The 27,411-nt window shown below is 39.3% G+C and overlaps 1 protein-coding gene across 4 annotated transcripts in view; it reads left to right on the forward strand.

Annotated features, from left to right (window-relative positions):
* Positions 1-27,411, forward strand: part of aff2 (AF4/FMR2 family, member 2) — a 113,909-nt gene that overhangs the window by 38,481 nt on the left and 48,017 nt on the right. For all 4 annotated transcript variants that reach the window (XM_061287507.1, XM_061287525.1, XM_061287516.1 and 1 more), the window contains exons 2-4: positions 2,573-2,693; positions 7,268-7,916; positions 8,905-9,293. In XM_061287507.1, coding sequence (XP_061143491.1) covers positions 2,573-2,693; positions 7,268-7,916; positions 8,905-9,293 — 1,159 coding nt within the window. The remainder of the gene's footprint in view (positions 1-2,572; positions 2,694-7,267; positions 7,917-8,904; positions 9,294-27,411) is intronic.

A 27,411-nucleotide genomic window follows, 5' to 3' on the forward strand; every position in this document is an offset into this window, starting at 1 on the left:
TAAAGAGCTGCACTGTAAAGTGTGTCAAGTGGAGTCAGACAACGATCCAGCAGGCCCAGGAATATGTTGAATGTGTTAGGCATGGGGAAAAATAAACAATAAACAACGATGCATCTTCATAACTGCCTAAGATGCAATGGTCCCAAATTAAATCATTATGTCAAAGTGTGTGTCACACAACACGCAGAACACATAATGGTCTGCGTCTCCCGCTTCTTCAGATTACAGCTATTAACTCCTGAATGAAATCCACAATATTTGTACACCTGTATCTCTTTCATGTCAAATTATATCGTATATATAAATTAAAGTGAATCACTGGAGGCGTGTCAAGATCTCAACTTGTCAATGATGGACATGTACACATCTCTTGTGTGCGTGGAGCTTGTGCTGCATATTTGTGTCATGTGACTTACTGAGCTGTCACCTATCTCTGTGTACAGACAGATGATGAACGCTCTCCTCTGACGCAGTCACACACCCACACAAACACACACGCACACAGACTTGTCAATCATTTTACAGGAATTCCCATTGCTCTGGTACTTTTTGCTCATGCCTTCATCTCCTCCTACTTTTCTGTCCTCTTCCTTCTACTCAGTCTTTCATCATTATCTTATTTTCTTTCCTTTTAAAAAACAGTCGGTTACCCTGCGAGGATTTCTTTTTTGTTCCCATGGGCCTCTATGACCCAAAGCTCTCCCTCCCCTTCTTCTGGTCGCCCCTCTCCATTCTTCCTACCTCCCACCTACATCTTACTGGGAGATTCGATGTCAGAGGAGAGGTCTGGCGCAGGAAAAGAGAATGTCTCCTTTAATTGTGTTGATGGCTAATTAGGCCCTCCGTCTACTCTGTGCAGCATGTTGGCTGAAACAAGATGCCCTTTCCTGGGTCAATAGGCCACAGGCGTGCACGTAGCGTGTGCTTGTTCACAGACACTTTAAACCTCTAAGAGCCGCTTGTCAATTTCTCTATGGACTGATCGCTAGACCACAGCTGAGTGAAAAGCTTTGGGTTAGCATAATAAAACGTAGCCTTTGCTTAAAAATAGACGGTATAATGTGGGAAACAATCTACACCATTATTACGCTCCACAGATCACTTGTTTCAATTAATGCTTCCAGCTGCGTTACACAGGAAACATTCATGAATCATATACCTAGCAGCACTCATGGGTGAGGTATAAGCCAAGAAAGTACTTCCCAGAACGACTGATTAAAAGCTCACTTAATTCAGATTTGATCAATGACACCAAGAGAGGACATGAAGGGAATGTGGCATAGCTCAGTAGGTACATTATGTCATCAACACCACACTACCTAACTCCCACGCAGGCCACTAAAGTTATAACAAAGGAATGAAAGTGACCATTTGCCTTTGGGATCTTTGGGAGTAGAGGAAGAATAATTATGCCCATTTTTATATTATAGCGTTTTATTATTTTGTTTTATCTGAAATGTCTGCCCTTCTGGATCACAAACAATTTGCGATAAAAAGCCTTTGTGACATTTTCATCCTCAGACCTGCTGGCTGACAAGCACTGAGGAGAGTTGAAAGAGGCACATGCATATATGCTGTAGGAGCTGGAGGAGAGCAAAAAAGAAGAAGAGAAGTGCATGGCTACTCTGTGGAGCAGCAGTTCATATCGTATTTAGCAAACGGTTGACACTTGCGGAGAAATCTTGTTTGAGCTCTGCGGAGCCACTGAGACACCCTTTAAGATGAGAACTGCTTCAAGAATAATCAATAAAATGTCAACATGCAATGCAATATATATTTCAAGAGAATATCAATCATTTATTAATGAAAAATCTTCAGGTGTGCAGTGTACTGTACTTAAAAAAGAAAAATACATTGATATCTTTATTCTGTTAATTGATTGGAAAAAATCCATCGGATAATCGATTCTAAAAGAGATGTGAATTTAGACTGATCGAATAAAATTACATTCTTCTCTCAGTAAGCACAATAATTGCAAGTTGTATTTGGAGACGTTTTTTAATGCAAAACCTCATGCATGTGTTGGAAGTTACACTCCAAGAGTTGGATTTTCATAATGAGAGGTACAATTATTATTAGCAACCTATGTACAGTTAGCCCATTTCGTGGTATAAATCAAAGTCTCAATTTCCTGTCATTTCTTTCCCACGTCATAGCGATGTGGAAAATAATATTCTATTCTCTACCCAAATAAATCAAATAATACTACATGAATGACAATTTGTTTTTCTTTGAGGTTTCATATTCATTAGAATTCTAATGTAAACAATTTTATTTAATTAGTAAATTACCCATGATTGCATCTTGTAATCAACTTCCACCAATGATACAGCCATATCTTTAATTTAATACATCTTGTATTCTGGGAATTAAGTGATCCATTGTTTTTCTTTCCTTTTTTTTAAGTCAGAAATGGGTGGTTGGGGAATTGTGTATCAGCTATCATGCTTTTCTTTGCCATTGTTAATGCTTGATATTGTCCACATGTCTGACGTAAAAAGACAGTAATGTCTGCCAGTGGATTGTTCTCAGTGGGCAACATTAACGAGTTTTTCTCTCGGTTTTCCTTTAGCCATTTGGAGTCGGAGCGCAGTGTCCTCAAAAGGAGAGAATGGGAGAGGAGGACCCAGGAGGTCCAACAGGATGAAGATTTGTTCTTGACTGGATTCAACCTGTTTGGTGAACCTTACAAAGTAAGTAAAAGTGACTGACGGTACTGAATTTATAAGATAATAAAGTATAGGATTATAAAATACAAGAGAGGTATCACAGTTTGTGAGAGATTTAATGGGGTTTCTTAACAAGGGGTGGTGCGAGAGTGAAATATTCTTCAAAATTGGACTGTTATCTCAAGCATAAAAATGAGATTAGGCAAAAATGTGTTGTGGTTGTAAATTGTAATCACTCAGTAATTAAACCATATTTAGGAATTACATCAAATCAAAAGACTGTTGCAAATTTACAGGCATTTGCATTTCATTTAGTATTTTTTATACAATTCAAAATAACTTTATTTACGTATATAGTGCATTTTACAACAGCTGGAACTATAACAAAGCACTTTACATATGACAATTGGACAACCACAAAGACAGTAAACTGTAAAACAATAAAACAGTCAATTAAACCACTAATTAATATATAGTAGTCGAAAGCCAAATAATAAAAATGGGCCTTCAAAAGGGCCTTTAAAGCTGGACAGAAAGGGGGCTTGCCTAAAATTTGAGGGGAGGTCATTCCAGAGGGAAGGACTGGCAACATAAAAGGCTCAATCCCCTCTGAGGCTCCGCTTAGTCCTCTGCACCTTTAGTAGCGTCTGGTCTGCGGAGGTGTGTAGGGCTACATTAGTGTTTCTAAATGCTGTTGAAAAAGGAAGGTTTTCAATTTAGCCATTTTCCTAAGATGGAAGAAGCCGGATTTAACAACGGCACGGATCTGGCAGTCCAATTTACAATTACTGTTCAATTTAAAACCCGAGTTCAAGACTGTTGTCTTTCGATAAGATGCCAGTCAACAGGGTGGGATGTACAAGGGTCACTATAACCAAAAAACATAGTTTCTGTTCTCTTCCCATTAAAATTTAAAACATTGAGTGATACCCAGCTTTGATTTACTCTAGGAAAGACAAGAGTGGTCTTAAGGAGAATGCATCCTTTTTGCAAAGCATGACAGATCTGAAAGTCATTCGCAGAGCATAATAGATGAATGAATGAATGGATGAATGGATGAATGGATGAATGGATGAATGGATGAATGAATGAATGAACGAACGAACGAACGAACGAACGAACGAATGAATGAATGAACGAATGAATGAATGAATGAATGAATGAATGAATGAATGAATGAATGAATGAATGAACGAACGAATAAGTCCAGGTGCCACGTTCAATGAACAAGGAAAAAATAAATAACCAAACGATGAATGAATCAGAGTCAACGTTGAACGTGACATCTAGACGCTCATTGTGGGGCTGATTATAATGAGGTCTTAAAACTATCTCACTGAGAATTATTTTTAAACATGTTGAGAAAACCTCAATTAAAATTTCAGGTATAGGACAGTGAGCATCCCCTGAGAGAATGTTAATTTGTGACACTGTTGTGTTCCTGTTAGATCATAATGTTTGATTACAAAAAGAAACTGTTATTAACAACTTTCAGTCACTGCATCAGACAAACATTTGTAAATTCAATATGCATTTCCTCCCTGAGAGTTTAAATCAAACCTGAGCTTTTGGTGCATCTCTTGGGGTGTGCAGGTCTATATGCTGTGACCATTTGGGAGAAAATATGATGGGTGGGGCATTTTGTAATCCTTCAGGCCAAAAAGCTGATTTGACCATGCACAAGGTTTATGTTTATTTGTTTCATATTCCTGCTTTCCTCCTCTATACAGTACATGCCCTTGCTACAGCTCAGCTCCTACTCCCATGACTCATGACAAATGGCTCTGGCATACTTTGTTCCTTGGCTCTGTTGATTTATTTGTCCTGCTTGAGATTCCAGTTTTTACTGAAGGCGTCACTTTACAGATACATACAATCATAGGGCCTCCTCAATCGTGCGGCCCACGCTTGCGCAGTTCTTTGAGATCTGTATCTCTTTGTTATCACCAGGGATTTATAGACAACCTTCATCTCAATCTTTTTTTTTTTTTTTTCCATTCATTCTGCCTCCATATCATTTGGGTGTCTGTCACTGTCTGACTTTCTCATTTACTTTGACTCTGTCACCTATTAGCTAATCCCTCACTGAGCCTATTAGACACATACAAGAGCACACATACACACAAATGCAGGTATTAATCGCTGTCTCTGTTTTCTATATTTTCTTTGTGAATATGTTTTCACATTCTTGTCAACCACCACATTTTTATTCACAAGATGGAGATAGAGAAGGAACAAGGTAATATATTCACAGCCGACTTTAGTGCACAATGGTTTGTGTAGTGGAAGTGTGTGTATGAAAAATAATTTGTTGAGATGATTTGAATACAAATTGTGACTCGTCAAAATATAATAAACAATAGATATAATGTTATGTTCATGCTGCTTTTTTAGTGTAAAAAAAAGGACACAAACAAATACCTCAGGATTTAGTTAGACATGTTATTGTGGGCTGCTGAAATAGAATTCCAACAATAGCAAGACATTTTCTATCGCTTTTCCTGTACAGGGTTAGGGTCTTGGGCAAGTCGAGCCTTACCATCTTTGGTCAAGAGTCAGCCAATCGCCAGTCAATCACAAGGAACCTATAAACCTGTGGTCACCAATGTGATGTCATGGTAAAGCTGGGCATTTACTTTTATATGCTCCCGGCCTACCTGACAATTTGGTGACTGAAAGTACACCAAACTTTAGCTGAAACCAGGTTACACACGGACACACGTTTGGGGATGGAAAGCCGTCTCCAAGTGCCTACTTCACAGCTGCCAACACTACATCATTGGCAAGTGGGGCTCTTCTCCCAGTTCCTTCTAAACGTTGCTCACGTTGATCTTCTGTATGGACCCCAGCAAATGCATTTATTTTTCTGCTATGTAGACCATGTGCCTCTCCAGTACTGAATTTAAAAGGAATGAGATGTGCCGCCTCCATTTGCCGAGAAGTTGGCGGTGTTCATTCCCACAACTGGCTGCGTGCGTCTGGGATAATATTCAAAGAAAGAAAACTCTACCCATGCTCACAGTTAGAGTTATTTACTATATATCATCAGAACATCTGAGCTTGGCAAAATACGGCCCAGGGCCCAAATCCAGCCGACCTACACTCTCTGACTGGTCCTCACAGTGACTATAAAGTGTAAGTAAAATATAAAATGTACAATTTTTTCACTTTGAAACTTGCTTTTTATGTGTACACGTGCAGGCGTTAGTAACGCGCTTGATAACCAGCAAGCGCAATGACCACCTTCAGTGACTTAATCTCAAATATGTTTTTCTAATTACACAAAACATAATAAAGACAAGGTTGAGGTTAGCATGTTGGCTTTGCAAAAGGGTTCGGGTTACCCACCACTACACTACATTCAGATTCTTCCTCTATGTGATGTCTTCTGTCAGCTGTAAAACAATGTTGTTAGCAATTTATTAGGCTCGTTTGCTTATTGATTTATTTTAAACTCACACATTTACTTTTTATTTGCTCCATACATCACTTTAACTGACATAGGGTGCACTGGAGATGTTAAAAATTTAAGGAGTTGGACAGAATTGGCTATTTGAAAGTCTGATCTCGCTGTGTCGTTTAATGGGCAATGAATTGACAAAGTAAATGAAGTAATGCAGAAAATATTTTGCGAGATAACCAATGTGTAGATAACCGTTGGTTTGGTGATCCATGAATTTTTGCATAAACAAAACCATCCCTGACGCTGAAAGGGTAGCAGTAATAGTAATTGTCATCCACTAATTAAACTGTATTCAGTAGAAGCAAATCAATGGTGAGCATAATCTTCAAGCCTGCACACTTCATATAGCACACTCTTGCAGAATTCCCTGCTCAGCAATAAGATCTTTGAGTGGATCATTGCCTATTATTACACTGTTTGATTGTTGACGAAAATAAAATTGATAAACACACACAAAAGCGCAATTCTCGTGAATTGTTTTTGCACGTACGTTACAGTGTGTGGTTCAACTTGTTGAGCAACCTAAAGACTGACAGAGCATTGTTCCATTTTGAATTACTTTTCTGTTTGTTTGTTATCTGGCATTTGTTGTCTTCATCAAATTATTAACAGGTACCCTGGATATATTCAGTAATATTTGCAACACGAAAAGACACGAGAGTATTAGGGAACAACTCGTCTTTGCCTTTCTGAAAAGATCTCGGGCTGAAACGACGGATGATGAAATGGTGTGGTTTCATCATTAAAGAACCTGTCAAAGACTCTTAACTATTCCGGGGAACATCTTAGCATGAGCACGTAACAGCTGAAGGGGCCTTTGGATCATAAATCAGTAGAAGCGAGACTGTCCTCCTCGCGATGATTGCTTGAGAACCTGAGGTCAGGCTAATAATGATTCCTGCTCCATTAGTTTTACTGCTCCAGGCTGGACTGGACCCTCTTAAGGATGGGATGTGTTTAATTAATCATCTTGTCCTGGTGCCTGATCAGTGGTCAACCAATTCGTCTCTTCCTGTTCCTCTCCGAATGAGTAAAGAGGGCTTTTCATCAAGTGCTTAGAAATAAAACAGAAAGATGGCAAGTTAATTAATAATCCTGTCTGTCACTTTTCTCTCTTCTACCTTTCCTCTTTCAGACTAATAAAGGTGATGCGTTGGCGAGTCGGGTCCAGAACACGCTTGGCTCCTATGAAGAGATGAAAGACCTGTTAACCACCCATTCAAACCAGAGCCACTTAGTGGGTATCCCCAAAGGCAGCAGTGCCAACAACAACAACACCATGCAACAACCACCAACCACTTCAGTGACTGAGAGAGCTACAATGGAGTCCCAGCTATTCAGTGAGACCATGAATGGAGGCACAGGAACTGAGGGGGGAGGAGTAGAGCGGGGTGGGGAAAAAAGGATCGCAAGTGCGTCACTGGCATCCTCAAATTCCATGCAACCGACTGCGTCAACAATGACAGCGTCATCAAGTGTTCAGTCATTGTCCCATCACAATTCCAAAAAGTCCAGGAGCTCCACTGAGTGGACAAAGGGAGGCCATGCGCAGAGCACCCCGGCAACAGGCCAAGGTCAGGCTCCAGGAGCTGCAAATGGAAGGGGGAAAATCTCAATGTTTGAAGAGCAGGAACTCCCAAGGCATGATGAGCTTTTTAGCTCTCTGAAAGATGAATTAGGTCTAAAACGAGATTCAAGCCCTTCTTCGTCATCTTCATCCTCTTCCTCCGCCTCCTCTGGAAGACGGCATTCTTCACATCCCACTAAAACTCTTCCTGTTCCAGGTATGCCCGACAGTAGGTCACCCAAAAAGTTGTTTGCTAATAATCTATGTCTGCCTACATGTTGAGCAAGCTAATTCCTAAAATAAGAAGTAACCACCTCGCAACTAAGCAACATTACAAGTGATGTGTCACCATAATAATCAATGCCTTCCTTAGCACCTATCAGAGTGCAGCATTTAATTGGTTGACTTGTTGGCTGCACAATTCATTGCATGAACCTTAATGCCACTTTTTCATGACCTCAAAACAGCACTACATCACATCAGGCGTGCGGAGGGATGGGAGTGGGGTCAAGTGAACTGTAAAAGCTTGGGCTGCAACATGTAACATTTCACAAGCGGCGGGTCATGACCTCTCTTTTGGGGGCGGCTCGAATATGAACTGTTGTTGCATGACGTTCAAAAGTACACCCCAGTAAATGCACATGCTTTCTCATATAAATGGAAAAACGCCTCGTCATTCTCACTATGCGGCAACCAATAAAGTTGAGGGTACGTGGACAGCTTATATTTGGTCTGCTAACAATATTTGGAAAAGTTTGACATTTTTTGGAAATCTTAATACATATGTATTCCCAACCATTCCTTCTTTGATGTTCAAAGAGAAGATTGCCGTCACCCTGTATTGAGTTTCAACACCAGTTTGATTGGCACAGCTTAGCCTGAAGACTGAAACAAGGGGTAAGCCGCAACCGTGGCAGTCAAAACTTCCCCAAAAAGTTTGTGCCACTGAACATTTGGCTTGGGTTTTTCATTTATTTAAACTCTCAGGAGAGGACTAAGTGTCCTTTAGTTTTCATTTTGTTCATAAGTGAACGGGAAAAAAAGCAATTACTCTTTTGTTGTCATCTTAAATACTTGTGTGTGTGATGATTAATTATTCAATTTCAGTAAGATGCGTTAGATGTCAGATTAATTTAGTCAACACATAACAGCCAAATCATCCAGAGGGTAATTTTTTTGTTTTGTCTTCTCTTACACACACATAGATGGTGGAAATTTTCGCTCTTTGACTATGGATGCTGGTCATTGCAAATCGTCTGGCTCCCCGTTAGAAACTGAACCAAGCTCTCACCTCTCGACATCGTCCTCCCCACTGGCTTCCACGTCACTTTTGTCAGCACCTGTACCTGGCCTAACCACTCCCACATCTACGTTCCCACTCGGTGGCCTATCAGGGAAGCCGATTGCGGTGCAGCAGAAACCAACAGCGTACGTTCGCCCAATGGATGGCCAGGACCAGGCGCCCATCGACTCTCCTCAATTAAAACCTCTTCCCGTGGCCCCAGAGGGGTTCAACTGTGGTCAAACATATGGGGGAAACTCTGGCAACATGAAGAATAAACTGCCTAAACTGAGTCTGAGCCACCCTGCGGAGGTAAGGCAACAACAATCATTTCATTTTATTGTCGTACAAAGATACATTTAGCAGATGCATTTCTCCAAAGTGATCAATGACATAAATAGTCAATGGTTCTAAATGAAATGTGCATCATCAGCTAAAGGCTTCAACAAGAATCAGGTGGCCTTGCTTGAAGGTCTTCAATTTTCCATCCTTTTTTCTTCACTGCCGATGATGATCAGGTTTAGCGAGGTAACAGGTTTAGCATGGTAACAGTTAGCGACAGAAAAAAAAAGCCAAAAAATGAAATTGTCATCCTCATTAGACGTGCTGGTTCTTTCAAGCAAACCAGGCCTAATATTCTGAATGGATATACTTTACCGTATTTTTGGGCATAGACTGGGAAATGGGCCCGTGCTAGCGGCATAGAAGTCATCAATGGCTAAATGACCAATGGTCTCTATTTTATTAGGATTTTATATCACTCGTAGTGCATTGAATACTAATGAATGGTCAAGGTATTAGAGGTGGGACAAAATAGGAATTCAGTTTGTGTCTGCTACTATCCAGCAATGATCAAATATTAGAATTGTTGCTGTCTAACAAATGAAGAAGAAAAAATGCAAATCTATAACTGCTCACATATTTAGTCAACAGTGAATATGTTCCAAAAGTGTTTTTGCTTTGATAATTGGGCATATCCTCAGTTGGTATTTTAGAAGAGTAGTTCCTTCTCTCCCTTTTCCGAGATTTTGAGTGTTGCTTAATAACTGTGTTGTGATATTATCTATGTTGTTGTTGCAATATTGTGATACTATCAAATTCTGGATTCCTCTGTAATTCACACTCCTGCAAGGGGTGTTTGATGTCTATCTGATGGTAGGAAATGGTGCAGGTTTGCAGATGAGCTTACTACCATTGATGAGTGTTGCTCAACCTTTACCAATTTTCACGAATTTTACATGAGGAATATTCAGGCCCAACATCAGCAACAAAATTTAAATAATAATGATCCGGTCCCAATTTACTCACAAACCCATTTACTCTGAGTGAAACTCTTACTCTTTTTTGTGAATAGCAAAACGTGGATACACACATCAGAGTCAGAGTCAGAGTCAGCTTTATTTTATTTGATTTATTTTATTTTATTTATTTTATCCTCTGCCATTTTTTTCCTCTGTTTGTCAAGTCACCTGCATACATATATACGTGAACAAGAAATGTAACATTTTTGTGCAAATTAAGTGGAATATTTATTAAATAGCAATAATTACTAGCCTATGGAACATATGGAAACCATCTTCCATAGCACCCCGATTGAAGATCACAGCATGACATCACACCTGAAATGTCTTATTTCTTAATATATATTCTTGAGATATATCTTAATAACGTGAAATCCAGTATACCATTGATAAAAAAATACATATATATTTATATTATTTATATCCTATTAGATGACCACTTAGGGTGTTTAGCTGCTTGTCAATGATTTCCTTGATTTGATTTGAATGGCCAAACCAAATAATTTCATAAAACAACCTGAGGTGTATTCGCTATAGTCCACCACTGACTCTCTCAGCGCACAACCCATGCAGCTCTTGTTCTTGTCCAAATTGAGTTGTACTTCTGGTACTTAGACATGGCGGGTACAGATTAAATATAATTGAACACAATTGTATTGTCAAATAAATTGGACCATATCAAACTCCTTCCGATCTGCCCTCTCTGCTCTTACTTCAGCCCACGCTCCATCTTTAGCTCCTTCACTTGCTTTTTCAAAACAGCATGAAACATCCAGCTCGGTGGCATGCATGCATGCGTGCGTGTGTACTATGTGACGGGAGAGTAGTCATCCCTATCGAATGGAGCAGCTGTTCCTTTGCTTTGATGGAGCTGGTGTGTGTGTGCGTTGCTTTCCAAATGAGCCCGAGTTGGAGCTTGGAGCATATGGCGCTGAGAAGGAGAAAGGCACTCAGATGTGGGGGGGACAGAGGAATTAAAATATACTTTATCCTCAAGACTTTATTACAGTGGAGTATAACGGCAGCAACTGAAACCAATCAAACACAACATGCTTCTTTTACAGTTTTTCACCTAGTACCTCAGTGTGTGCTGTTAAGACTGAAGCTGTTTAAATTTCTCTCTACCAAAAGAATAAAAAAGGTTTGAGGAGGCAAACTATAGCCATAGCAACAATTTAATCAAAAACCCAGAAGCTTATGATTTGTAGTTGTCGTTGTTTTCCCCTAAAACATTGATGTCCAGACAGAAAATCTCCTGGAGAGTGGTTGGTAATTATTTTTTTTTAAACAAAATTTTATATTGTTATTTATATATATTCAGAGACTGGAGCGCATTTCAGCTGACTACGAGAAAGATAGAGTCCGCGTTGAGACTGATTATTCACATGGCACGAGGAGAAAGATCAACCATTCTGATTCACAAAGTCATTGAGCGACAATTAAAGTGAATCACTACACTATTGATGACTTTCAACATGTTTTATGTGCGTTTCAGTCATGCGCGGCAAGGCCTGAATAAGCAGAAGAATGCCAAGTATAACAGCATGCTATAAACAGGCTTTCACTTGTGTAACACTTTCCTACCTTCAAGGCACTCAAAGCGCTTTTAACACTCTCCTCATTCACCTACTGATGGTGTAGCAGTGGGGGTTCACTATCTTGCTCTAGGACCGTTCAGGATTAGAACCAGAACCTGTTGATTGGGAGATGACCACTCGCTCACTTGAGCCATTCCATCGCTATAACTACACGACACAGTGTAATGGTCAAAAAGGTTTCTTATTGTGTGGTTGAATTTGCCATAGTGTGACTTCCTGTCACCTATAATCTACACATGACGTAAACCTTACGTCTGTCCATTCCCATTTACATTTTAAGGAGCTTTTTGTCTATTCATGCTGACAGATATTTCAAACATCTGTTTCTCCCTTCATGTACACACATAATGCAAACATCCGTCTCAAGGGAAAACAATTAAGTCCAGTGTCAGACATCGGCAATGTCAAAATTGGCTTAAACCATAAACACCTGCACCAATGTCATGAGTATAAAACCAACAAAATAACCCCTAAGGACTACAAGAACCGACCAGTAAATCACCATCATTGATTTTACATTAACAGTTTCCAAATTACTTCAGGTGCCATGAAATAGTTTAAGATAACCAATGGTCAAGCAGCTCAGTACATGTGTGCGTGTGCGTGCATGTAAGCCTTTAAACTGCTGTGGCAGCTTTCTGTTGGCACTATAGAAATATCGATTTGTGCCTTTTATTCCCTCGGGTGTGTGTGCGTGCGTATCTTTGCGTGCATATGTGCACATAAGAGAGAGTAGACTGATGACATTATTGATCCTTTCCTCACATGGTTACAGTAGACTTAGACCTACTCCCAGACACACACGTACAATGCACAAACGCACACCCTTGCACGCACATTTGGTCAGCAACATGAACTGCTGCTTAGAGTTTGAATCTGAACATGGCTATAATTTTGATAGTACAGTATTAATTCATTCACACTATTTCATGTACATATTGGCAAAAGATTAAATAGTATTAATGTAAATACTGTACCAGAAAGGAAATTGTCAGTGTAATCAATGCAGGTGGACATTGTGATGACTTTGTCACAATGTCCATATATTAATAATCAGAAATGATTTGGCCTTATTTACAGGTCAGATATAGTCATATATTTTCAAGATAGGAATTAGGCAGTAAACAATGCTGTGACTCTCATTCTTTTACTCTCAGCTTTTTATACCGTATTTTCTGGACTATAAGCCGCACCAGCTAAAATTAGGGGGAAATCCTGTTTTGTTCCTATATGACACGCTCTGGACAATAAGCTGAAGGTGTTTAAACGTTTAATTTCCACATATAAGAATATATGTACAAAACTTACAATATCCTAAAAATCGTGAAAATGCACAGATAAGCCGTGCTGGACAATAAACCACAGGGTTCAAAGCTTGTGCAAAAAGTAACAGTTTATAGTCTAGGAAATACGTGACTAGGGAACACAAATACTGTATGCAATTTTGTAGTACAGGGTGGAAATAGCAGCTTTTCTATTTTCTTTTGTATTTAAAGCAAATGTGTAAGCACACAGAAGGGTACCAGTTCCTTCAGAAGGCACAAAGCAACATAATGTTCATGTTAGTCAATTCTGCATCCGCCTGGTGGATATAAGAGCTGATTTGGTTTCCACCATCTCCTGAGGGAAATATCTGGATTTAATTGCTCCGTGGCTCGCTCCTACCACTGTCTTCCGTGCGAGGCTGATGGGAGCGGGAGCAAACAAAGCATGAAGAAACGGTTGTTAAATGGAATCAATGAGCTGAAAGATCTAAAAATGCTTTGAGTAAGTTGGGAAGTATACAGTCAATTCCTTTTTTTTTTTTTGCCAAAGATTACCACTGTACCATGTCTGTTATGGCTATTGACTAAATGTAAACTTGGTAAAGACACAAGGAAAATATTTACATTTACGTGTAACGTAAAACTTTCAATTGCAAGGCGTAACCTTGGTTAAGGCTTGGTTAGGGTAGCATAAATATTAAAAAACTCCCAAGACTAGGGAATTTAAATAATGACGCAGAGCTGTTCTTTTCTCCCATCCCACCAGCACCACCACACACATACAAACACCATTTTATGGAGCCCACAAAAGCAAATTTCTTGATGTTTTTTGCTGAAATACCAATCGTGCGAATTGTCTTCACTTTTTGAGAATGCTAAGATATTGCAAACATTTTTGGATACCAACCCCCCTTTTAAAATAAATGGCCTCTTTACTGGCCTCTGACGTTTAAACTAGTTAGTTATCAATCTTTTGTGAATATGTAATATGAAGTGATCATGTATTCATTTAGGTTCACAGATGGTTCGATAAACTTGTTAGCATATTAATTATGCTATAGTTATTTGAATAACTCTTAATATGTTACATCGTCCCTCCAAAGTAAACCATAACTATGAAGTTTCTTGCAAAAAAAAATTAGTTTTACGAAAAAAGAATCATATCTGGTTTTTGAGCTAAGAAGGGAGAAAAGATTGTGAGAAATTAAACAAAACTCCTTGCTGGCCCCGGTAATGTGATGCCTGCAAGAAACTGAGACCTTCATACAGCATTGTGTAAGAAGACTTTCCAAAAAATCCTTCTGATCATTAATTTCAAATTAGCAAAGAAAGGCGATATCGCTCAGGGGAGATGAAAGAGGCTGTCAAGAACATTGATGCTTCATTGAAACACTTAATGTGAGGTCACTGCTCTGTTACTGATGTTTGTCTGAAATACACACGTAAACAACACTCGAGCATGTTTAGGCATGTGAGTGAGGTGGCAAGAAGGTAAACTCTGATCTGACAGGTGACATTTCCAGCAGTGCTGTGACAGCTTTCATTTCAAAGTAGTTCAAAGAATGGGGCTGATGTAATTTCACACTGATTTGAAGACCCGCTGTGGCATTTCTGTCGGTCATGTGTAAAAGCACATACGGCGCCTCGCCACTAATGTAGCGGTAAATAAGAAGCAGGATAGACTTGGACCTCTAGTCAGTAATCAGGAAGGCCACAGCAACAAAATATATTCTGCTCAGACTCAGCTTCTATTTATGCCTTTTTGCTTCAGAAAATAAACTTAATATGACACGTTAGTCTTATAAAAGAAAATGGACGATGATAAAAAACGACATGAGTATTAAAAGCTTGGTTAAATTTCCATCATGTAAATGACTTGGCTTCTTTACATTTTACTTGCTATTTCCAAAACACACCTTTGGGCAGAATCATTCTTTCGTTTCAGTGTTTAGCCCTAATATCACACACCCACGCATGCATGCGCACACACACGCACGCACACACACACACACGAAGATGATAGACAATAATATAATTTGATAATATTTTTAACAAATAGAGGCCATGCATGAGTGCGGGATGTAAAGAGAAACAATTAAGTTAGCAAATCAGGACATGTACATTGAAGAGGACATCCAGTCAAAGGCTAGTCTTCTTATTTCTTTATTTTTGCAGGTCTTTTTTTTTGGGTGGCAAGTAATTTAATTCTCAACTGAAAAGGCTGACCTATTGATTGCTGTTGAAAGAGTGAAAGTCAAGATATAATCTTGGGGTGTGAAGTCATTATTACATTTCACGTTTTTGAAAGAATAACATTAAGGGCAAAATGTCGTAGGGACATGCTGAGGATGTCAAAGCAACAGCTAGCAGTGTTATTAAATGAAATATCCTTTCAGAAATGTACGTAGGCATTGTAATCACAATATGGGTTTATTTATTGACATTAAAGTAACTAAGGCAACTTTAGGTTCAATATATAAGTGACATAATCAATGTTTTTTAGAACTGTCATCTTAAAAAAAACACAGTTTTTTTAATAGTTTGGCCGGGGGTGCGACTTATACTCAGAAGCGACTTGTGTGAAATTATTAACACATTATATCATTTCACATATTATTAAACACCAAACCGCAAGAGGGCGCTCTACGCCTGTGGAATAATTGGAACTGCAACTGACGATGAGACTGACATAAGCGACATAGAAGAGTCTTCTACTTCCGGGGTTAGGGGAGTTGTTTATAAGTGACACAGAGGATGAAGATTTCATTGGATTTAATGATTTGGAGTGACACAGATGGTTCGATAAACTTGTTAGCATATTATTTATGCTATAGTTATTTGAATAACTCTTAATATGTTACATCAGGCACGTTCTTAGTTCCTTGTTTATGTATTTATGTAACGTTAGCATACCGTATAAATATTCAACCTGTTGTTGCCTCTATTTAATTTTAATTTTAAATTGCCTTTCAAGATGACATGCCTGTTTTTGGTGTTGGATTTTATCAAATAAATTTCCCCCAAAAAGTGACTTGTACTCCGGTGCGACATATATATCATTTTCTTCTTTATTATGCATTTTATGGCTGGTGCGACTTCTACTCCGGAGCGACTTATAGTCCGGTAAATACTGTCTATATTTTGTACAAGCATGTTGAGGCAACAATTCATCAGCATGCTCTGATTTACTGACAAAGATTATCTTCCTTCATTAAAGTGATTACTATGGCTTGTGGCCACAATGATGAAATCGCAGATGTTAGTTTTTTCTTCCTCTCACTAACAGTCTGCTCACTAGAGTGATCAATATTTTTATGTTAGCGATGGATCAAATGAGTTTGTGTAATGTGAAAGAGGTCACTTAGAGAGGCCAGTCTACTGAGAGTTATCATCCACACTCGGCAGCTCCACAAAATGTTTTATCCTCTGCCAGCTGACTGTTCTGTGGGCCACAACTTTACTGTTTTAATTCACTTCGCCACTCTTATCTTTGAAAAGCTCAGATAAACTCACCTCGCTCTTAAAAACCTCACCAGCGAGGCTGCATCTCTTCCTGTCCACTGAGGTCATAATTCCTTTTAAGTGGCGATGGTGTTAGCGGCAGGAAATAAATGTACTATAACTTTCTCTCCCAAAACATCATACAATCAATTATGATGGCATTAATTATCCAATAACAAAAGTGTTTTGATGTGAAGAAGAAGAAGATGAAGTTTCCATATAAATAAAATGAATGATGAGACAGTGTCTCTCTCATACCAATATACCGACCTCTCTATTTATGTAGCTGTTAAGAATGTAAATTTGTGGCTTTTGGTTAAATAATTAAGTTTGGAAGAAAAACCTTTATGGTTCATAATTTCTTGTCATTAATTTTACGTATCAGTTAAAAATGTGTTGAACACGAAGACAAACTAAACAGAGCAGAAATGAGGATGATCAGATGGATGTGTGGTGTGTCAATGAGGGAGGAAAAGACCAGTGCAGAGCTGAGAAAGAAGATGGGAGTGGATGCGGTGAGGAGAGGCAGACTGCGATGGTACGGACATGTAGTGAGGAAGGACGAGAACGACTGGGTGAAGAAAGTTATGTCGTATAACGTAGAGGGAACAAGAGCCAGTGGCCAACCTAAAAAGACCTGGCAGACGACCGTGGCAGCCGACATGAAGGCACTCGGCATTAACCACAAGATGGCCATGGAGCGTTCCCGGTGGAAGAAAGCCATATCGAGAACCCAGTCCAACCCAGCGGCGCCTGGAAAGCGGACTTTAAACCGATGATGATGATGTCCAAAACTCTTTCGCACTTATGTCATGTTCACAATAACAGTCCTGGTGTGGCCAACATTTCAGGTATAGTATGTGCTTTTGCACAAGACTGAATGCTTGCTAAATTCACTGTGATTTGTATATAACAAAGATATCATTTATAATGTTTTGGATAAACATACCAACTGCTTCAATGACTGCAGAGATATTATGGTATTATTATTATCATTATTATTATTATTACTACAACTGCTACTACTTCTACTACTCAAGAAACTAAACATATGGATCAGGGATATCCTCTGTCAGGAGGACATCTTAAACTGAAGCTTTTACTGTTCATTACTGCAACAATACAAGTGGAACAACTCTTGGAAATATAGAGAAGCCTAGGTATGAATATGACAGTATTTTGGGGTGCCTTCACTGAATAGGCGATGCATTGCAACATGGGGGCATGGTATTCTGTCAATGCAGCAGTGTCTACCAGTGCACCAAACAGCTGGCCTCATTTGCATAATATCTCTCTGGCTGTCAAGTCACGACCAAGACATGCACACAAATATACATGCACACGTGAAACGATTCATAATAGCGCCACTTCTATCATTTAAATAGGCACCACAGTTGCATATCATCTGGATTTTAGGGGAATCTAGGGTAAGATATGCCTCAAAAAGCGTACACTCCAGAATGGACTTGTGTTGAAACAAACAATAATGCAATTGAGTGAATGGACACCTCAGTGGGTTTTTGAAGTGGTACCATTCAAATTTAAACAGCTCACGTCCTATTCTGGTTTTACCCGGAGAGCGCTTGCTGCTCCCGTAAAACACAACAGTTAGTACTGTGTCATGTATTGTAGAGATGCACAAGCAGCATGAATGGAGGCAGCATGTCACAAATGTCTCACTTTATTTCTCTTTACATGGATGTTTCATGAACTGTTTAGCATACTGTGCACTATGACTAACTGTTCTGTTTACCCCTGGGGATTAGCATTACAGCAATGGATTAGCTGCAATGATCAGCATTGATTTTTACCATCACCGCCAGTCTGAAGGTGTGTATTATTGAGCCACAGGGAGTTCCCATTCCAACTAAAACTCCATTTCATTTCCTCTGGTTTGGACACCCTCAAGAGGCTGGTCAGATAAAGCGACTGTTATCACACTGCTGAATAGGAGGTCATTGGTTCAAGAAGAGGCAGGGCAGAGCACTCGACACGCTGCCGCTCCCGGTGATGGTGGTCTTAGGGGTCACAGTAGTAATTCCGTGCACTTTCACTGCAAGTTTCCTTGATATACTTGATGGAATGCTTGGACAGAGAGATGCGCTGGAGGAAGCACTCACGTGCTCCATATAATTGTTTAGCCCAATGTAGTGGGGCATTTAGATGGAATATTTCACATTGTGTTGCTAAATATTTTTGTTTGTCCCCTTCTTTGTAAGTTAGAAGGCTATTACCTTGTAGATAATGAGGGTTAGGAAGCCTTCACCAGAATACACAACGTCAGTGTGTGAGTTACCATTCCATTCTGGAGGATTGTATCCATGATCCTGCTCCAATCTCAGTTTTAAGGCCAAGTGGAAGAGTTGAATTTGTATTTTGTCGAGGCTTTTTGCACCAACCTCTTGTTCTGTGGATAGATCGAAAGTGTGCTCATATTCTGTCCCACGTGGGGTTTGAAATGGAGGATGTGAGAGCTCACGTGTTAGCACCCCTACTAATGTGTGGGTTTCTACATTGTTGCATCATTTTGCTCCATTCCCTCCATTGGATTTTGACATTAATTAATTATTAGTATTCTCAATTTTGCATTCCATTCTTCAGGATATAGTATTTTGAAAGATGTGCTGCGTTCATCAAATTGCCGATAACTGATTGACATTATAAGAGATTAGGCATTTTCCATCTATTAATATTAATTCCCCCGGATATGAAGGTAGTAAAGCAACACATTTGATCGTCTTGACTGGTCAAATATGATACATTACAAGGCAACTTCATTTGAGACAATAAAACCTAGACCAAACGGCTTGTAAAATATCAGACTATTTCATAACAGCTTATGTCTGGTGCCCATAAAAACATGGTTATAAAAATCTTTATTGCGCTTGGCATTACAGGACAATTCATGGAGAACCCCTGCTGCTAGCGCACTCATATTATTCATTAGGTTCTGATACAGACCAGTGGCTGCTCCCGACTTTGTGTACGGGGTAGGGCCTCTTAAAAATTACGCACCGCTGGACTCGGCATTGCCAGTTTGCCAATCAGAGCATAGCTGTGATATGCAAATCACGTACACACCCGCAAACACACACACACACACGGATAGAAATACGCACGCAGAGAAAAAGCTTTCTCACACACATGCACGCACACACACACACACAGTGGGGGAAAGAGTGTTTTGATCTAGCAGGGCTATTACAGACATTTTAAAATCCTATGAATATAAAAGAGAGAGAGAGGGAGAAGGAGGGAAGTTAAGAGAAGGGAGATGAGAAAGATGAGAACGATGAAGTGAAGAAAGAAAAGGGAGAAGGGAATGCATGTCAATCAAGGCAACGACCCATTGTTTTACTTTTGCGACGAATAAACTAAATCGGTGGAAAGGCAGATTGACTGGATTGCTTCTATTCTAATTTGTGATTTCAGATATATGCTTATTTCTAATTACATTTCATATCATAGTGCCATGGTGCATGCTGCTGCCTATCCTGAAAATGGTATGGGTTTGATTCCTGACTAGTGCACCCTGGCATCGGTGCTAGTGCCACACTGTGTCAAGAAAGGCATCTGCCTTCAAACCTATGCCAGACAATCTTCCGATCCCTAACAAATGGGTTTATGTCTGCTTTTTTTAAGATGATGCAAATCTAATAATAGGCTGGAGGTTGTGTTTTTGTCCGCATTCGTAAATGTACTTTACTTTTATGATGGATGCGAATTGTTTCATCCTACAACTCAATTCTAATACAGTCTCCATAATAGCATTTTTTACTCTAAAATAAACACTCCCCGGACTCTCAGAAAATTGAAGTGTACATTGAAGGCGGAAAACGTTTGCTAACATTATAAAAGAAAAGCTGAGGCAGCTAATGGGGCGATTAAGAGGGAGGAGAGTTGCTATTGAAAAAAAAGACTTGTGTTGGATTATTTTCTTCTTTTGAGTACCAACTAGTGGTTTACACCTCAGCTCCTAACACCCTCAAATCCCCAGATGTAGAATTCATAATGCATGTACAGAGGAAGATCAGTGGGAAAATGGAGAGAATAAAAAATTTAAGAATGAAGAAAAATACAATCCAGCAATATAATAAATTACATGACCTGGATACAGATTGGTATTCTATTGTGATTGTTGTGTTTCTTATTGTTGAGTTTTCCATCATATGTACAGTATTTTACAATGTTACTCGCCAAAGCATTTCCATAAAAACAATTGCCCTCAGGTAATGTTACATTCAAATAGTAGCGAGCCATAATATTTAGGAGCATTTGTACTTTTTACAACCCACATTGGATATTTTGGGAGGTGCAGATGATGGCAGATTGAACAAACAAACTGCTCCAGCGGTTCAAGCGATTCGGAAAAGAAATGTGAGAATGTGTGACGAGCTCATTCCCATTTTGTGGTCCTGTGATAATGTCTATGTATAAAGTACAACATTAGCGCTTTGGGTTTCAATTTAAACACTCCCCCAGCGCACATGTGAAGTCCCGCTGTCCTCACAGCTCTGAGCTTATTGCCAGTGTCCTGCCTGAGTGCTTTGCTAGCACATCTGACACTACTGCTCGCACACCTACAGATGTTGAGTGCTTGTTTTAACCATTTTACTTTGTTTCTGTAACGCAATATCAAGGAGGACTACGTTTTTTGATTCACGTTAAAAGGGTCAGTGATTCTAATGAATGATAATGTCCGTTTTTCATTGAATGATTATAGCCAATCTGTTCTTGCTGCACTCACACGGCAGCTATTCAATAAGTATTGGATTTTTATCCACATTTGAAAAAGGACTGAATAACTGATGATACCGTATTATGTTTTTCGTTACGCTTCCGTGGCACGTATCCGATTTGTTTCACTTGGCAGCGGAAATCAATTTAAGAGTTACATCCAACTGTGACTCCGCCCTTGAGTTGAGACTGAGGCTTTCGATGCCTTGCTCAAGGGCACCTTGCAATTGTAAGGATACAGACTAGAATGCAATATCTCCATAAAATCTATCTACATACATAATGGAGCATTGGAAATCACGTGAGAAAAGCCCCATAAGTTTCGGTTTTCTTTAAAAACAAAAAATGGGGGGGGATAATTTCATATTATCTGGAAACATTATGCAAGTCTCCTACTTTGATTATATACTTTGATAATTGATTATAATCGCACATGTACAATAAGTCATATCCAAACCTACAAATGAAATATGTGATCCTTGTTGGAGAATTTCTTCAAAAAGAAATAACCACTGATCCTTACCTCATCTATACAACTGCACTTGGCTACTGTTACACGCACACACGTATGCATGCACCCACATATGTTAAGTCCATGGTGAATAAATTATTTTCTAATAATTGATTGAAATGCACCCTGTGTTGCAGTGAGAACTATTTGAAGTCAGAGTTGATGAATGTGAGTGAATAAACAAACACTAACCGGTGTCCTGTTGTATTGCTGACGACCCTTCATCACCCACCCGCTGTCCCCCTTTCAAGAAGCACTTATTTAGTTGGTAAAAAGGCATCATGCTGAGAACCACACACAGAGAGACCACACACGAACGCAAGTTCTGCTAACAGAACAAAAAAAAATACGTCGTATTTTCCTGCCAACAGAGTAAATCATATATACTCAGCTTGAATGTTGCTGTGCACACACAAACACTAATCTGTCAGTCATTGCCTATTCACTGCTCTCAATTTCAATGCCATCGGGATGCTTTCTGCATGTGTCCTTTATACTGCTTTTCTTTTTTATGCCAACCAAAAATAGAGGCACCTTTGTGAAACTACAGAAAACGTTCATGCTCATGTTAGTGAATTGAAAGGGATGTCCGTACTTGACTAGAAGGTTTTGAATGACTTAAAGGTTTTGTTTGATCATTATGTGATGAAATTTGAGCTGAAGTTGAATAAAGGCAGCATTGATATTTTTCACTTAACATCACTGCCATGTTCCTTAGCATCATTTCTGAGGTACAGCTGACATGAATCTTTTAAGACAATGACTGTAATTGAACTGAAGTCCAGTGGGCTTTGTGGACAGCCTTATAAAGCACTGCTTTAATAATAATAAGCGGTTTCACATCACAGTGTGTGGGTCAACATTTCTATTTTGCACCTCATTAATAGCAAAACTGGGAATCAAACGCAGAGACAACTGAATGGATGGTTACTAGTACGCCTAAGCATGCCACAGAGTCATTTCTAAGTCAGTACTCATTCCCTGTGTGGTGGCAAATAAGCTACATTTCTGACAAGTGTCAGCACTTATTTTTTCCACTTAAAGCAATGGACAATTTGCCATCTTGAATTACCTAAGAAGCACTTTGGGGTAAATGCAACCGAAAGCTCGGATACACAGAGGAAAATTTCAGGTGCTATAGCAGCAGTCAGCAGGTACAAAAATACATAGCAGGAAACGTGTATAGAGTGACTATTTGAATGGATTATTTTTTTCCTTTTTTTTAGCTACAGACAAAAACACAACAGCAGCAGTTTGAGGGCAATTATAATGGAAAGTAGAACAGGCTCTTTCATTCATTTTCTCTTTCTGATTCTGATCCATAATACAAATGATTCACTCTGGAGTGGTAAGCAAAGCAAAATAACTTCAACACGATAAATGTATACGTTTGTTGGGGTCACATTTAAACAGACTGAATTATATGGTGTAGTTAACTTGTTCTGGGCTGTTATTCACCACAAAACAAGGCTAATTAATGTATTCAACCTCAGTCCAATCTTGGTGCAATTATATGGTCCAATGGCATTGATCACATCTTCTCTTCACTTTGTCCTCCTCGCTTCTTTGCTCATATGCATTTAACAGCCAACTAATGTTGAGGATTAGATCAAGAATTCATGAGACCGCTTTCCGATTGAATAATTAAAATCACACTTTAAGGACACAAATAATATTTCCTTTTTGAAACTAAATAAAACCAGTTTTAGCATCATAATAATGTGTATGACATGCATTTGTTAAAATGCCCCAAGAATCAATAATTAAAAAGCATTTGTCACCTTCTTTTTTTACTCAGATTAGCCTGTTCTAATGGTCAGGCCTGCCCCATGCAAATGACCCCACAGTTCAACCTGCACACTGTGATGTGGGGCCAATGGCGAGCATGTCTTTTGTCGCCATGACGACTAAGGGCAGCACTCCGTGGAGGCCACTTGTTATATATTGAAGTGAGTCCGAACTGTGAGGCGCACAGAAGTGGCCACCGAGACAGCATTGAGTGCGCTTTAGCAGTACTTTAAATAGCGAACTGTCAAAGTACACTTGTTTTTCAGTTTGAACTAGTTACCTAACAAAAGATATACTTGCTTGTATAATATCTCTCCAGAGAGAGAAATATTTGCAAGAAATGAAAAAGGTAATTTTCTGCAAAATGCTTCCTTTAAAAGTCCTTTTCAGATTTTCAGGATTTTTCTCATTGAACGTATTGACAAGATGATTCCAATAAAGGACAAGTGCCGGATATGCACATATTAAATTCTATGGCTGCTGCCAGGTGGAACGTTCTCATCCCCAAACCCATCACTTTTCAGGAAAACAAAAAATGCTTGTTGAGCCAATTACATTACATCACCAAAGAGAACAAGCCATTTTTAACAGTTTGGGCCCCTAAACAGTTGTGAAACAGGCTAGCATTGTGTTTTGAACATCTAAAGTTGTAACGAATGAAGAAAGAAAGTCAACTGTTGCCCAGGTTTTGATTTATTGATCTTATATGTCAAAATAAGCAAAAGGTATATCTGAACACTATAGTACAGCTGGAGGTTTGAATGATAGAAAAAGAGCTGTATTATACCAACGCACTAAAATAACCACACATGGAACTCGCTCTGAACTTAAAATGAACTCTTTTTTCTTTTAGCGCAGACTTACACATTAGCGCTCACGCATACACACAATACTTTGCCTACGCTCTAGTGCTTGCATATAGTAGATCAATTCCAATCAGTACAGGGCTAAAATGACAGACTTATTTGAAGCAATGTTTCAATGTCTACATTTAATTGGATGGTACCTCAACCGCTTATCTGCCTCTTTGCAGCTTGGAAAGGGAAAAGCAAGATGAAGGACAAGAGAGAATGGAGGGAGAGAGAAAGCTAAATAAATGAGTGGGGTGGCAGGAAGTAGGTAAGAGAAAAACAAATGAAATGAAAGGAGAAAGGAGGGGAGAAATTTGGTGCACAGTACTCTGAGAAAGTAGAATTCATTCAGTGGATGTCAGTGTCTGTGTGGTTTTGGATATGTCACATTCAGCCACAAATCATTCATAGCCTTGCCATAACGTGAGTGATGAATGTATAAACCTGGTTGAAATGAAATGCTAAATGATTCATGGAAGTGGTTGACTGTAAGCTGCAGTGGTAATAAAAAAACAAAAAACACTTACATGTGGATGACCTCCATGAGCCATTCATCTTTTTGTGGTGGTGTTTTTCTGTGACACTGATCCAAGGAGCTAAGTTGCCTTGGCTATCCGCCTAGCAGGGTTGACCATGGCAAACAGGTCCTAGGTGAGGAACCATACAAAGCACCTGGAGGTATGGGCTTAATGGCTCTTGGTGACCAGGCCTGCACCCATGGGCTCGCCACGTGTGAGAGGGGCCAAAATGGTCACTGGGTGGTGGCTCGAGGCAGGAAGCTTGGCAGTCTGATCCTCGCCTACAGAAGCTGTCTGTAGGGATGTGGAATATCACCTCTCTGGCAGGGAAGGAGCCCAAGCTGGTATGTGAGGTTGAAAAGTTCCAAATAAATATGGTCGGACTCACCTCCACACATAGCCTGAGCTCTAGTACCAGTCCTTGTAAGGTATGTCCCACCAGGAGGAGACCCAGGACATGTTGGAGAGACTCCTGGCTAGACTGGGAAAATATTGGGATTCCCCCGGAAAAGCTGGATGACGTGGCTAGGGAGACAGGAGTTTGGACTCCCCTGCCCACAGTTATTAGCCATCCCCATATAACCAGAAGGAAATTGTCTAATTTACAGTATTCAATTAGGTTTGGACATTGTTTGAAATTGGAATGGGAAAAAAAGAGGGAGTTTGAACCTGTCATTTACTTGAATTCTATGGAATGGTGGAATGTTTGCATTGTTGAAATTCCACAAGTCTCCTAAAATGTTGTGAAAATGGGCCGAATGATAATGAAAATGAAAATTATTTGGTACCAGACATTTAAAAATGACTGTTTTAGAGAATATGACAGTATAGATGTGCAAAAAGGCTGTCAGAGAGGGTTTTTCCAGGACAGTCTGCAGGATTTTAGACACACCAGTTCATGCAGACATCCTCAGATAACACAAACATGCTCACTTGCTTGCTCACACACATGAATGCATACACATACAGTCACAAAGACACACACACACACTCACATACACACCATGAGTCAAGCTTTTGATCTATCTCACATGCTGGTAATCCCAGTGATGGCGGTCAGTGCAGCTCTGTAAACAGCTGAAATATGGATGATAACAGGAGCACATGAAACTGAATAAACAAATAGTCTGTGAACAAAAAATATCCTTGAAGATTTTCCAAACCCGGCGGACCCCAGTCTTCAAAAACTTCAATAGCACCAACTGTATGACTGACAGTTTCACTTTGACGGCACCCTTTTTGTTTCCATGACATTGTGGCAAGTTTGTCTGTGTGTCACACTTTGACCTCTCCCACCGTTGACAGTGTTCTCTTTCTTGATGTAATCACTGAAGCAATATGAGCCTTTTCCTTGTCAGCGCCTGAATAGAAATCCCGTGAAGTTACTTTGAGATGTAACAGGAAGTGGAGCGGGTGAGTTCACAGTTCTCCAAGGATACGCAAGGAAGAAATGTTTGCATGCATTAAATTTTGCCTCGGTTTTTTTTTCCTCTTCTCCTGATCATTTGACTTATGCCATTTATTCTTTGCTCAGCCTCTCTCAACACAGACACAAAAGAAAGTTGTTTTTTTCTAGTACGCATGACTATAATTGACTGCATTACAAAAGAAACAAGACACCATGGAATGGGTCTAATCACTTGAATAAATGAGTAATATGAAATCTCAGATTTATATGACAAATGGGGGATTAAATATTACCATTTTAGAATGACGTGACAGACAATAAAGTATATAATATTTGAGACACATCACAAATATATATTTATATTTATAATATTATACATATAAATATTTATAAATATTTACACCAGAAAATAACAGCTATAATTTTGTTACTTTTCGTTTTTCACTTTGCACAAACAGCATTGTCTCCATCAGTTAAACATTCCAAGTATCTTTGTTCATTTTATTTGTAATCACAATTAGCTGACAGTATGGCTCCAGTGGAAGCGAAAATAAAGTGGGTTTTTTTTTTACCTCAATGTTTAATTTGGTTTGGCAAAATCAATGATATGTGCTGTTGTAGTAATAAAGTAATAATAATCATTGTATTATCATTTTTTATACCTTGATTCTTAGTGGATGCAGCAGGGGAAGCAAGGTCGGGAACCCCTCCCATCAGAAAAATCCATTGGCTAGCGATGGCTTGATTCTACCAGTCCCAGTCACGGAGTTTTAACCCAGAGAGATTAAAAGTATGTCCGGGGTAAACCTTTGGCATTGGTACGAGAGGTTGCTGCTGATAGTGTTAGAGAGGCTTTGTGATCTAATGTTTACCTATAGTAACTCATGAGCCCTTTCTTCCTGCATTAAATAAAAATCCAAGTGTCACGGTGAGTCAAAAGCCGTTTCGTAAA

Source organism: Syngnathus typhle, linkage group LG1 (assembly GCF_033458585.1).
Source record: "Syngnathus typhle isolate RoL2023-S1 ecotype Sweden linkage group LG1, RoL_Styp_1.0, whole genome shotgun sequence".
NCBI classification, from domain to species: domain Eukaryota; kingdom Metazoa; phylum Chordata; class Actinopteri; order Syngnathiformes; family Syngnathidae; genus Syngnathus; species Syngnathus typhle.